This window comes from Triturus cristatus, chromosome 1_1 (genome assembly GCF_964204655.1).
Source record: "Triturus cristatus chromosome 1_1, aTriCri1.1, whole genome shotgun sequence".
NCBI lineage: Eukaryota > Metazoa > Chordata > Amphibia > Caudata > Salamandridae > Triturus > Triturus cristatus.
Window position 1 is genome coordinate 281,544,878 of NC_140579.1, and position 14,477 is coordinate 281,559,354.

Consider the following 14,477-nt stretch of genomic DNA (forward strand, 5'->3'; position numbering starts at 1 on the left):
CTTGTTTCTACTTGCTTTCCCTGAACACAATTTTCACTGTAATTGTGTGTTATCTTCTGTAAATTAGATTTTATTAATTGAATGACTTAAATATGGACCTTTAAATGGCGAGAATGTTTTACAGTAACAGTATTAAAGCAAAATGAATACACGCTTGTGGCACAATGTCTGCTGTCAGTCTTAACATGGAGTAAGACGATTCACCTGCTGATATTGAAAATCTATGCAGGATGTATTTCTTTAGTTGGACTGATGTTTTGCTAATGCCATCAGTCATCTTCGCAAAGTGAGCTTAAAGTTCAATCTTTGACTGCCAGAGCTCACCATTATTATCACTGTCATCGTCATCATCATCATCGCTGTCCTCCGATGAGCTAGAGATGAGCGTGTTCTTGGAGTCATTGAACCTGTTGACCTGTTGGGTGTGCATGATTTGAATACAGTCCTGGTTTGAGAGCCAGAGGGTGAAGGATGCCACCACAACTGCCACCAGACCTGAACCCAGAAATCCAATTACAATTCCTTGAATCACTGGTCTGCACCACCCTGACATGCTCCTACCATACGGTGGAAGCTCCTCAGCTTCAATGTTCAGCTCCCAGTCTTCCCAGTTGTCGTCGGTCACTGGAAAGAGAAAGAGATGAGCGAAACTGCCATGTATCGTAATTGTTTTGCAGTGCTGCAGATTGTTTGTTCAGCCTTCCTCAGACTTACACTGTGAATTATTCTTTATTATTGCACCATGTTGCTCACCTTTATTGTTGAATATAAAAATAAAAAATAAAAATATCTGTATCTAAAATAGCGGTATGTGCAATTTTCGATTGTTTTAGAAAAATACATATAATGTTCACAAAATGATACATATTAAATGAAATACATATGGCACGCCACCGTCCAGCTCCCACACCACCAACTCCACTGCCGATCACCCGCCAGATTACAAGTTGTTATCCGGGTGGGTAGTCTTGCAGCACCTGGCCCACGGCTCTGCCTTTCCAAATGCTCATAGGAGAGCCTTTGAAAGGCGGCGCTGTGGGATCGCCTCAGCAGGTTCCAGCATGGCATGGACTATAAAGTCCATGCTGTGCTTTAACAGGGGGTGCATGCACAAATGGAGGAATGCCATGTGCCAATCTGCATGCATCCCCAGGCCTTGAGGCAACAGGGGGGCCTGTAGTGCTCCCTTTGTTTCCTCACTGCCACACTTTTCATGGTGGGCTCACTGCCAAGAAAAGTGTGGCGATAAAGAAACTTGTAATATGCTTGGCGGGCCACAAGGGCACCACCAGCGTATTACAAGCCTCTGACCGCAGCGCCACCTCCAGGGATCACGGATCCCTGGCATTTGCAGAAGTCATATGCTGTTCCAACGACTGTAATCGTAATACGACAGTCAGATCACTGGTGCAGTTGTTACCACACTGCCACCATGTGGTTGACGGTGCATCGGACTTCCAAACTCATAATCAGGCCCTAAGTCTGGAGGTAAAGTTTTGACTAGGATCTAGCCCTCACCCTATCTGACCTGCACTCCACTGCGGTCATTCTAAAACTTTGACTTTGACCCAGTCCCCATCAGATTGCCGCAAATGGTGCTTTAAGCTTTTTTAGCTAAAAACAGTGGTCCCTGAAGGGGGAAGAGTAAACCTCAACTCCCTCTGTAATTAGTAAATTCCTATCAACTCATTGGTCTTACTAGGAAAACTGCAGTTTATTCACTTGTGTAGGAAGGTGGATATCTGACTATGGTTACCCCCAACTTTTTGCCTAGTGTCTAGCTGGTTTTTCGACTTAGTTGGCCTGAGATCCTGCCATTCAGGGTCTCAGGCTGTCTGCTCTCTCTTTAAAATGGACTCCATGTACCCTAGGTACATAAACAATTGGTAAGGATCACCGTATTGGACCCTGTACAGTGTACCCTAGGTACCCAGGGCATAGGTGTACCCTAGGCCTCCCAGGGGCTGCAGCATGTATTATGCCACCCCTGGTCTGGCCTTCCAATCAGACACAACTGGCTGATCACTCAGCTGGGGCAAGGTCGTGTAATCACCCCTTGCTTAGATATAGTATACCTATATCTACCTTATATATAGACACCTGTGTACCTATCAGCCACTCCTATGGCAGGCCTTAACAATCCTGGAGTCAGAGTGCTTGGTAACATGTGAGATGGTGCTCTAGCATGAGCTGAGCCTGTCTGCAGCTTTCGGAACCATGTCCTTATAGCTGTTCTATGATATAGCCTACCATATACTCTTAAAGTGCCTTATAATCTTAAACGGTTATGGTAACTATGGTTTGGCTTTATCAAAACATGTCGTGTAAGGTGTCTAACACTTTGGAATAATACCCCCATACCATTTCTGGTGATGAGGATATTATTCCTCCCTTCTAGAGGGAGAGACATGTTAAAATCCTACTTTGCTGTTTAACTCTAACCCAAGCCTCAGCATCACAAAATGGATGTTGCTGCCACAGACACGAGTCTGACCTCCTGCTGCTGGGAGTGATCCCGGCAAGGGAGGCTTGGACAATAGGTTTCCTGCTTGGGGAGGTGCTAGCACCCCCCCAGACAGACTTTAGTGTATTTAGGGCAGGGAGGGCTGAAAGAAACGAGACACTGCCTGGGGCACACAAGGTGCTCCATGCATAGTCCAGTTCAAACCGGTGCTGGGGCACTCCAGCCCCAGTCCTGGCGCGAAACTGGACAAAGGGAAGGGGGTGTAACCACCCCCCTCCCAGGTCCCACCCATAAGGCGTGACCTAGCAGGCAACCCAGCCCCCCAGATTAGTATAAGAGTGGTAGCTGGGCCCCAGGAGATTAGATTATCCTGAACCTGCAACTTGAACAGAAACTCTGGACCTTCGACATTCGACGAAAGAAGAAGACTGAAGAATCTCCCTTGTGGCCAAGGAGTGGCTACCCTGTGCAAACAGGCACCATCAAGAGACTACCCTTTGCTTTGCTGAAGTTCTACGAGGGACCGACTGCAGAGCCCGACCAGAGCCTTGACTTCCAGACTTCTCCGACCCTGATCCACATCCACAGCCGAGCTGAGATCCGTGGAGGCGACGAGAGACGTGGAACCGGCTACCTGGGAAAAGTGGCTAGTATCTTCCAGCGCAGCTTCTGAGGCACCCTCGAAGTTGTGCACCGGGGATTGAGAAGCCCCAACCCCAAGCACCATCTGCACTGAAGATCAGCCCCCCACCCTCCACGAGTCCTGCGTGGGGCCCTTCTGCATTTTCCTGCTTGCCGCGCCTGTCCGGTTGCTTGCCCGTTGGCTAGTGGCCTCTGTGACGACGCATCCTGAAATCTTCACTGCTGGTTTGGCTCCTCCAGGCTGGCTCCCGCTTCCTTGCAAAAGAGAAGCACCCCAGACCTTCCTGGTCTGCACCAGAAGCAAGTCCTCCGTTCTTCGTGGGTTCCGCTTGCCAAGGCTTGGTGAGTCCTAGTTCAACTTCGACACCGCCGACAGCAAGAGCCTTCGTGGGACAGCTCGCCTCCTGGTCCTGGTCGTCCTCGACGTTTCCTGGTCCCCGTGGCTGCAGCGACAAGCTTCACCTTCACCTGCAATCTTCACGACATCACCTGGTTCCTTCCTGGTTCCACGTGGTCACTGGCTAGTGACCTTGACTCTGTCCCTTCTGCTTGCAGGTCTCCTCTCTTCTTGATCCCAGCCTTGGGATCCACCGGACACTCTTCACTGACTGCCTGTCAGCAACTTTCCTTCAGGCATCCATAGAAGTCCACGACGAACCCCGACGCAAGTTCACACCTATGCATCCGCAGCCCGTGGGCTAGGTAACTTGGGTACTTCGGTGCTCACAAGGGTAGTGACTATCCTAGGGTCTAGTTTCCGAGTCTCGACTCTCTAGCTGCTTCAGAAGTGTCCTTAATTTCTAACTGCTAGTAATTCTATCGACTTTTACACATTACGCGTGAGTGTTTCCACTCTGCACCTGAATCCCGTGGGCCTCCCACTTCCTACCTGTTGCTAGTGTAGTGTAGCCCCAGCGATTCCCTAGGCCTAGGCCTATCTATTTTCGTGACAGTGGTCCTTATACCACTTCTTTAGTATATGGTTTGCGTGGCCCCTAGGGCCTAACTGTATTACTTACCTGTGTGACTTAATGTATTCTTAAATAAGACTGTGTTGTACTTACCTCTAATCTCATAAAGAGTGCTGAGGGTTTGACTAGAATAAATACACTTTATTTTATATATATATCATTTGGCATTCAAGGGATTACATATGGTATCACAGCTGGCTTCACATGCCATTCAGAGTTTAGCCTAAGACTGCTCTTGTCCATGCTACCACTAGGATAGCTGGTCTATAAGGTTGACTTTACAACCAATCACCATAAGGGTTGTTTGGACTGATATAAGGTGTACACTAGAACTAGTGACTCATACATCAGGCCAACTTCTCACATTGGTGAGCAGCGGTTGGGATCTGAGCTTGCTGTTGTAATACCATTGTAATCTTGAGATACTAAATTGAAAGATCACACAGATATTGTTTAGGTACATATAACATAGATTATAATACTTAAATCCTACTGGACTTAGTGGTTGTAGGTTGAAGGGAGTAACACACCCTGACTACAACTACCAGAGAGGTTTAGTAGAAACAACTAGTGTAGGTAGGTGCACACACCACACCCTCACTAGAATCATGTCCCTGAATAGAGATCACACTGATACTCCCTCAGGAAAGGAGAATCCTGGACAGACTCCCTCTAGATATGATGCATTCACTTTCCAGGAGATGAGACAACTGTGTACCTCCAGGAGATTAAAACAGGGTTCCAACCCTACCCTTAGACAGCTAGTGGAGCTTCTGGAGGCCTATGATGCTGAAAGAGCTGCCAAGTATGGTGCCATAGCTGTAGATAAGGGTCTACCCACCACAGATGAGTCAGATGGGACTTCAGATGAAGAGGTAGACAGCCAGGGCCAAGTAGGAAGACTTAGCCAGGCTAACCTAAGCTTACATGGGAGTTTGCATGGGGTCCCCCCATACAGACCCCCAAGTGGGCTTACCCAGAGAAGCAGGAGAGACAGATCCCCTTCAAGGGAATCCATCCACTCCCATGTCTCTAGCATCTCTAATGCTTCCTCTCACAGGGGAATGACTTCCCCTGAGAGAAAGGAGCATGAAGCCAGAATGAGGGAAGCTAATCTGAGGATTCAGAGGGAAGAACTTGCCCTTGCCAAGGAGAAGCTTGCTCTGGCTAGAGAGCAAAAGTTAAGTGGGTCAGAACCCACTGGTGGCAGCAATACCCTAAGGATAGAGATAGGTCTTATGACCATAGAAACCTAAGCAAGATAGTCCCCCCATATCAGAATGGGGATGACATCCACAAGTGGATGACTGCTTTGGAGAGGGCCTGCAAAGTACAGCAGGTACCCCAGAGTCAGTGGGCAGCTATCTTGTGGCTCTCCTTTTCTGACAAAGGTAGAGACAAGCTCCTCACAGTCAGTGATGAGGATGCTAACAATTACAAAGTCCCGAAGAGTGCTCTGATAGATGGGTTTGGCTTAACCACTGAGCAATATAGGTTGTTGTTCAGAGAAACCAGAAGACACAGACACAGGACTGGTCTGATTTTGTGGATTGTGCCACTAAGGCTTTGGAAGGTTGGTTAACTGGCAGCAAGGTGCAGGACTATACAGGATTGTACAACTTGATTATGAGGGAGCAGATCCTTAGTAATTGTCAGAACCAGCTTCTCCATCAACACCTGGTAGACTCAGATTTGACCTCTGCCCAAGAATTAGGAAAGAGGGCAGATAAATGGGTCAGGAACAGGATTAGGCCTAAAAATCAGGGTGGTGACCAAAAGAAAGATACCACCAAGCCTCAAGAGAAGGGTGGGGATAAAGCAAAAGAAAAATCTTCCTAAGGGCCCCAAAACTCCACACAGGGTGGTGGGTCCAAAGCTCCCTCCTCTACCACAGTTAAAAAGCCTTACTGCCATGAGTGTAAAACTCCTGGGCATTGGAAAACTGTCAGCAGTTGCCCAAAGGCTAAAAACAAAACTGTTCCTCCAACTACTCCTGTCACACCGCCTATTACTGTCAGCAGTAATCCCCCAGGTGGTGGGAGTGCCCCCAAAAATTTGGTTGGGTTTTCTTGGGGAACACAGGGGGGCCCTGGCTTAGCCAATTCCCCTACAGCAGCTACTCTTGTCTGTGATGGTGGCATGGGGTTTGCCAACTTCACTGCCTGTCCCAACACTTTGGGTAGGTACAGACAGGAGCCCTACATCAATGGTAGAAAAGCTGAGGCCTACAGAGACACTGGAGCTAGCATCACTATGGTGGCCCATAGGCTAGTTCCCTCTGAGCAGCTTTTGCCTGGTTTCTCATACCAGGTAACTAACATTGATGGCAAACAGAACAGTCATCCCATGGCAGAGGTATGTCTCAGCTGGGGAGGTGTCACTGGCCCTAAAAGGGTGGCAGTGTCTCCAACCTTGCCTGTGGACTGCTTACTGGGGAATGACTTAGAACTCTCAGCTTGGGCTGGAGTTGAACAAGACACCCATTCCAAAATGGTAGGCCTTTCAAAAAAGGGTAGTGGGGTTGTGCCAGCCACAACCCCTGTCAAGTAGATTTCCTCCCTGAAAAGGTTGGAAGGGCAGTGGTAGCCACAGCCCAGGCAAAGACAGACTTCCCTGTAGAGATTGGCAGGGCTGTGACAGTCACAGCTCAAACCCAAACTGAGTGCCTCCCTGAAAAGGTTGGCAAGGCTGTAATGGTCTCAGCCCATACTCAGACTGACATAGGTGTAGTGAAGCCTGAAACTATGGATCACTCCACACAAACAGAGAGTAGTGGGGAGGAAGAAAAGTCTCTATCTCCCCAGACATTAGGAAAAGGTCAGCCTCCTCAGGGATCTGACCTCACCCCTTGTGAAGAAACTGCCCCAGAGGTAGCCAGGCCTGGCCTGGCAGAGCCTCTGATGTCAGTGGCCCCTTCCAAGGTGGGACCCAGTCTGGTGCAGGTAGCCTGCCGCTCTCTACCCTGCCTCAGTCAGCCCAGGGCTGCAGAGGTCAGGGAGGCCAGTGGACCCCAAGAGGGCCCCTGTCCACCAGAACCCCCCCATCAAAAGAATGAGGATTGCCTGGCTAGTAGCCCTAGCCAGGTGATGGGTAAAAACATTCCTGGGGGATCCCCTTTACAGGTAGTTAGGGACCTCCCCAGAGGGATTCTGTTGGGCACAGGCAAACATGGGACCTTAGGGCCCCAAACCTGACCTGTCCCTCCAGTAAGCCCACAAAAGGGACCCAGCCTCCAGCTTTAGGTAGCCAGAGGCTGACCCTGAGAGCACAGTGCAACTCAGTGAAAGAAAGAAAGGCATCCATGGTGGAGGATGATTGGAGGAAGCTGAGGCCTCACTTTGAGGACACTCACTTCAGTACTCCATCTCAACACCAGCCTTTTACTTTGCAAAGACACACCAAAGGTAGAGATGCCCTATGGTGGAGACCCTATGATACCTTTGGGATGAGGGATTGCTTAGTGGACCATGAGACAGGGGGTAACCATGCCAGTGCTGGTTCTTCCTTATATGGCCACTTAGGCAATATAGGCTTACCTGGTCAAGGACAGCCTTATCTCCCTTCGTTTGGGGGGGGGGGGTTGTGTAGGAAGGTGGATATCTGACTATGGTTACCGCCAACTTTTTGCCTAGTGTCTAGCTGGTTTTTCGACTTAGTTGGCCTGAGATCCTGCCATTCAGGGTCTCAGGCTGTCTGCTCTCTCTTTAAAATGGACTCCATGTACCCTAGGTACATAAACAATTGGTAAGGATCATCTTATTGGACCCTGTACAGCGTACCCTAGGTACCCAGGGCATAGGGGTACCCTAGGCCTCCCAGGGGCTGCAGCATGTATTATGCCACCCCTGGTCTGGCCTTCCAATCAGACACAACTGGCTGATCACTCAGCTGGGGCAAGGTCGTGTAATCACCCCTTGCTTAGATATAGTATACCTATATCTACCTTATATATAGACACCTGTGTACCTATCAGCCACTCCTATGGCAGGCCTTAACAATCATGGAGGCAGAGTGCTTGGTAACATGTGAGATGGTGCTCTAGCATGAGCTGAGCCTGTCTGCAGCTTTCGGAACCATGTCCTTATAGCTGTTCTATGATATAGCCTACCATATACTCTTAAAGTGCCTTATAATCTTAAACGGTTATGGTAACTATGGTTTGGCTTTATCAAAACATGTCGTGTAAGGTGTCTAACACTTTGGAATAATACCCCCATACCATTTCTGGTGATGAGGATATTATTCCTCCCTTCTAGAGGGAGAGACATGTTAAAATCCTACTTTGCTGTTTAACTCTAACCCAAGCCTCAGCATCACAAAATGGATGTTGCTGCCACAGACACGAGTCTGACCTCCTGCTGCTGGGAGTGATCCCGGCAAGGGAGGCTTGGACAATAGGTTTCCTGCTTGGGGAGGTGCTAGCACCCCCCCAGACAGACTTTAGTGTATTTAGGGCAGGGAGGGCTGAAAGAAACGAGACACTGCCTGGGGCACACAAGGTGCTCCATGCATAGTCCAGTTCAAACCGGTGCTGGGGCACTCCAGCCCCAGTCCTGGCGCGAAACTGGACAAAGGGAAGGGGGTGTAACCACCCCCCTCCCAGGTCCCACCCATAAGGCGTGACCTAGCAGGCAACCCAGCCCCCCAGATTAGTATAAGAGTGGTAGCTGGGCCCCAGGAGATTAGATTATCCTGAACCTGCAACTTGAACAGAAACTCTGGACCTTCGACATTCGACGAAAGAAGAAGACTGAAGAATCTCCCTTGTGGCCAAGGAGTGGCTACCCTGTGCAAACAGGCACCATCAAGAGACTACCCTTTGCTTTGCTGAAGTTCTACGAGGGACCGACTGCAGAGCCCGACCAGAGCCTTGACTTCCAGACTTCTCCGACCCTGATCCACATCCACAGCCGAGCTGAGATCCGTGGAGGCGACGAGAGACGTGGAACCGGCTACCTGGGAAAAGTGGCTAGTATCTTCCAGCGCAGCTTCTGAGGCACCCTCGAAGTTGTGCACCGGGGATTGAGAAGCCCCAACCCCAAGCACCATCTGCACTGAAGATCAGCCCCCCACCCTCCACGAGTCCTGCGTGGGGCCCTTCTGCATTTTCCTGCTTGCCGCGCCTGTCCGGTTGCTTGCCCGTTGGCTAGTGGCCTCTGTGACGACGCATCCTGAAATCTTCACTGCTGGTTTGGCTCCTCCAGGCTGGCTCCCGCTTCCTTGCAAAAGAGAAGCACCCCAGACCTTCCTGGTCTGCACCAGAAGCAAGTCCTCCGTTCTTCGTGGGTTCCGCTTGCCAAGGCTTGGTGAGTCCTAGTTCAACTTCGACACCGCCGACAGCAAGAGCCTTCGTGGGACAGCTCGCCTCCTGGTCCTGGTCGTCCTCGACGTTTCCTGGTCCCCGTGGCTGCAGCGACAAGCTTCACCTTCACCTGCAATCTTCACAACATCGCCTGGTTCCTTCCTGGTTCCACGTGGTCACTGGCTAGTGACCTTGACTCTGTCCCTTCTGCTTGCAGGTCTCCTCTTTTCTTGATCCCAGCCTTGGGATCCACCGGACACTCTTCACTGACTGCCTGTCAGCAACTTTCCTTCAGGCATCCATAGAAGTCCACGACGAAACCCGACGCAAGTTCACACCTATGCACCCGCAGCCCGTGGGCTAGGTAACTTGGGTACTTCGGTGCTCACAAGGGTAGTGACTATCCTAGGGTCTAGTTTCCGAGTCTCGACTCTCTAGCTGCTTCAGAAGTGTCCTTAAACTGTTAATTTCTAACTGCTAGTAATTCTATTGACTTTTACGCATTACGCGTGAGTGTTTCCACTCTGCACCTGAATCCCGTGGGCCTCCCACTTCCTACCTGTTGCTAGTGTAGTGTAGCCCCAGCGATTCCCTAGGCCTAGGCCTATCCTATTTTCGTGACAGTGGTCCTTATACCACTTCTTTAGTATATGGTTTGCGTGGCCCCTATGGCCTAACTGTATTACTTACCTGTGTGACTTAATGTATGCTTAAATAAGACTGTGTTGTACTTACCTCTAATCTCATAAAGAGTTCTGAGGGTTTGACTAGAATAAATACACTTTATTTTATATACATATCTGTTGTGGTGTCCTTTCATTTGGTATTCAAGGGATTACATATGGTATCACAGCTGGCTTCACATGCCATTAAGAGTTTAGCCTAAGACTGCTCTTGTCCATGCTACCACTAGGATAGCTGGTCTATAAGGTTGACTTTACAACCAATCACCATAAGGGTTGTTTGGAGTGATATAAGGTGTACACTAGAACTAGTGACATCATACATCAGGCCAACTTCTCACAACTTGTTTAAGATTTAAAAACAGAAATGTAAGAAATAATTTTGGCTCTATTATTTAGGACATTTGAAATTGAAGTGGTGCTCCCAAATGTCGCAATAGTGCAGTGAAAGTGAGGCAGGTGGGTATAAATTGCGCTAGTGCTATACAATATATGTACATAAATAGTGACTGTTGAGGATGCAGTGGTGTTGATACACACTCTGACTCAGAGTTTGCAAGCTTCAAAATCGTTAAAAAAAGTTCTCTATTATAGTGTCAACGTTTTGACCCTCTGAGATTATTTACTGAGGGTCATCATCAGAATGAACAATGGGAGACACCAATTGGATGGTATTCATGGGGGAACAACCATTACAACACGGTTTTTACCACGCGCAGCTTTTACATCGCATGCGATGTTACAACGCAATGCCATTACAACGCAAGTCTTTACATCGACTTGCGCTAGATGGCGTGCTAACATTACAAATAGTGTAGTTTACTATCCCAACACCTTCCCTACTGTTACGTGGACTGGAGTTGGAATAGTAAATTACACTTTTCTAATGTTAGCACGCCATCTAGTGCAGGTCGATGTAAAGACTTGTTGTAATGGCATAGCGTTGTAACATTGCATGCGTTGTAACGTATGCGATGTAACTGCACGCATTGTAATGACACGCGTTGTAATGTCATACATCCGTATTCATGTAATAAATGTCAATTAGTACGTTCCAGAATGAATCGGCCACGTTGGTCGTATGCAAGTCAGTGAATTGCTTCCAGAGCCTAGTGTGTGTGGCCCCCTTCAACTATTACTGAATTTTACGGAAGTCTGTCATGCTTGGAGCAGGTAAGGCTCAAGGCATGTGTCTTCCTGGTAGTACTCAAAGTATGTAAAACACAGTAGAAGTAATGTGTGTCTGGAAGAATTAGGTTTCAGTTTGACAGAGAATGGTAACCCCGATTATATGTGTACCACAGTGAGGAACTGGTGTGCTGCAAACCTAGGCCAAGCAATCACAGAATTTGCACAAAACCGTTAGGCCACCATGAGGGGTAAAGTAATTAAAACAGCATGCCCAGAGGATCAAAACCTAAAATCAAATCTGTGCACTCACCTTACGAGTGACTCCTTCATTGCGTGAATACCATCCAATGAGTGTTTCCCATTCTTCATCCTGGTGATGACATTAGGAAAATAAACCCAGAGGGTCAACACATTGATACTATAATAGTGTACTGTTTAAATGTGATTTTGAAGCCTGTTAACTTTGAGTCAGAGTGTGTATCAACACCACTGCATTCTCAACAGTCACTATTAATGTACATATATTGCATAGCACTAGCGCACTTTATACCCACCTACCTCACTTTCACTGCACTGTTGCCTAGTTTGGGAGCGCCACTTCAATTATAAATATCCCGAATAATAGAGCCCACATGAGTTCTTTCATTTGTGTTTTAAAATGTTAAAGAATTGAATAAAGCTGTACTTTTCCTTGTAGGACCAATCAGTTGATGGTTATTTACTAGTTACAGATGAAGCTGAGATTTGCACTTCCGCCTTCAGGGACCACTGTTTCCTTTATTTTCGTATAACCCATGTCCCAGGGTTACTCCGTTACCTCTTGTTCTTTCAATTAAGCTCTTTGGCACTGGAATGCAACATTTCTGATTTAATCTTTAAACATTTATATCTCTGGTTCCCTACATTGGATTATTTTTAATTTAGGTGTCATTTTAAAGATAAATATATTTCCTTTTTTGTAAATTGGTATTTGATTTTTATTGTGTTGTGACTTTTACTAACCGGCTGTTTTGATGATATTAAATTCTTCACACATTTCTGTCTCCTAAATTAAGCCTAACTGCTCGTTTGCCAAGCTACCAAGGGTTGAGCAAGGATTAAGTTATTGTGACCTGACTGGACCTATTAGTGATTGTGGTATTATTGCTACCTGAAGGTGAATAACCCCACCTACTAATGATCCACTTTCCTACAGTGACACTGATTTTGAATGAAACAAAGCAGTGAAACGGCATGACCATGAAGGCAAGACACAGAAGGAGCACTAAAGAATTCACAGATTATTCCAAGTACAGCATTAACTTCAGGCTTGCAGGACCAAATACTGAGCTGTGATTACTTGACTGGGAAATTTCACATTTCCTTGTAGAGATGTGCATCTTAACAGAACCAGACTACTGATTTTTCTCAAAATGGATGATCGACAGTGATCAATCCACACAATATGGAAGAATTCACTCTCTTGTTCACCACAGATAAGAGAAACTCATACAATTCTCTTCTTATCAAAAAAGACTAACAAAACAAAAAGTACCCAGAATCACAATAACACCCCTTTTTTTAATCTGGAGGTATAACATATATAACCAAATGCTTACCTGATTTAATGGTAATACGGTACAGATATGTTGCTTCATTGTCTAGTTTTACCTCTACCCTGCCTCCAGCCCGTCCATCCTGGTAACACACAACCGATCAGTGAAAGTGCCATATAATCTGCAGATGGAAGGAGGGCTTGACAGTAGAGTGGAAAGTGTATAGCCCCTATTGCCCCATAGCAGGCATGGCCACCAACTCTGTGAGCCTTGAGAACCCTAGATATTGTCAGCTAGCTACAAAGGCATGTTTGCACGAGTGAAGAATGCCCATTGGCTCCCCTGCCAACAGTAGGTGGTGAGAAGAGTCCGGCTCCCTCCTGTCGAGAAGTAGAGACTTGTCTCTCCCTGCAAGGACAGGTATTCTTCCTAAATCACTTACTGATTAAACCAATATATATGGTAGTACCATTTTGTTTTATAGATTAAAGAAATCTTTATTTCAAGCTCCAAGTAGCATCAGAAATAAAAGAATTACTATATAGGTAAAATAGAATATTTAAAGAGCTTTAAAATTCTTGGAACATCTATTTTTGCTAATCCCCCACAAATATTTTGTTCTATTGTTTTCTAGCTCGACTGGGCCATAACAGAAACAACAGCATTTTTCCTTCTCCTACAGAAACAATCCAGCTCAAATGGCTATGCTTCGGGATGTCTTTTCCTACGGGAGCAGACCAAGGCTGTTTTGTGTATGGTTTGTGTACTCCTGTAATAGAGCAGACAAACTAAAATTGTTTGGTATGTAAGGCACCCAGTGTAATGACCAGCAGTTCAGATTCATTCTAGTATTGCCACCATCCCTTCTTTGCTACCTGAGTCTCCCTTGGTAAGGTTATGTGCTCAGTCTACATCAGTGACACAAGTGCCTCATTGTTAAAGCCCTAAAAGTACAAAACCATTCTGGGGTTGCTTGTGTTTGAGTTTAATGACAAGTTGCCCTGCAGTTTGGGAAGGAACGTTCCTAGTGGGGCAGGATCAAAGCTTATTTGCACATTGTTGGTGTCTTTCATTAATGCACAGAAATGCACACAACAATTGGGTTAAATGCACCTACCGTAATTACCAGCAGTTACAATTAATTCAAAGTTTCTCTTAATCATGTTTTACCATCTAAATGAGTTATTTGTAGAGTGGGTATGTCCAGACATGAGTCCCTTGCTCACGCAAGCTTCACCTCATTGATGAGGTCAAAAAGGCCAAAATTTGATTCAATTCCTTGTGTTCCTGTCCAGAGGAGACATGGTTAGGAAACCCAGGTAGGAATGTTTTGGGGATCAGGACCAAAACTGATTTGGCAGTGGTCCACTTATTTAATAACACATGGTAGTTAAAAAAAGATAATACGATATACACTTAGGGTATTTACAAGTGATTCATGTTTATTAAGTATTTCCAATTCCATATTTGCGTTCATGACTTTATGCTGCTAATATGGGGTCAGTCACCGACACAAGTGTAATTTGACATCTTGTTTTTGAAGGATTTGTACTACAATTGTGTTTTAGGCTCTCCTAATCATTCCATACATGTATGGGTGTTTAGGTAACAGAAAGACATTTTGTTTGAAATCTCTTACTTCCATTTTTTTCAGGGTGCAATATGTGTAGCATCAGCCCCCAGGTTGATGGTTAACCTTTGCAGATCATTTTTACTGAGTCACCCAAGCCTAATAGATAATCAGTAGTT

The 14,477-nt window shown here is 46.6% G+C and overlaps 1 protein-coding gene across 1 annotated transcript in view; it reads right to left on the minus strand.

The window, feature by feature from the left end:
- Positions 1 to 292: 292 nt before the first annotated feature.
- Positions 293 to 14,477, minus strand: part of TMDD1 (transmembrane and death domain 1) — a 351,271-nt gene continuing 337,086 nt past the window's right edge. The window contains exons 5-6 of the mRNA XM_085641018.1: positions 8,618 to 8,641; positions 293 to 624 (exon numbers count right to left, since the gene is read on the minus strand). Coding sequence (XP_085497144.1) covers positions 293 to 624; positions 8,618 to 8,641 — 356 coding nt within the window. The remainder of the gene's footprint in view (positions 625 to 8,617; positions 8,642 to 14,477) is intronic.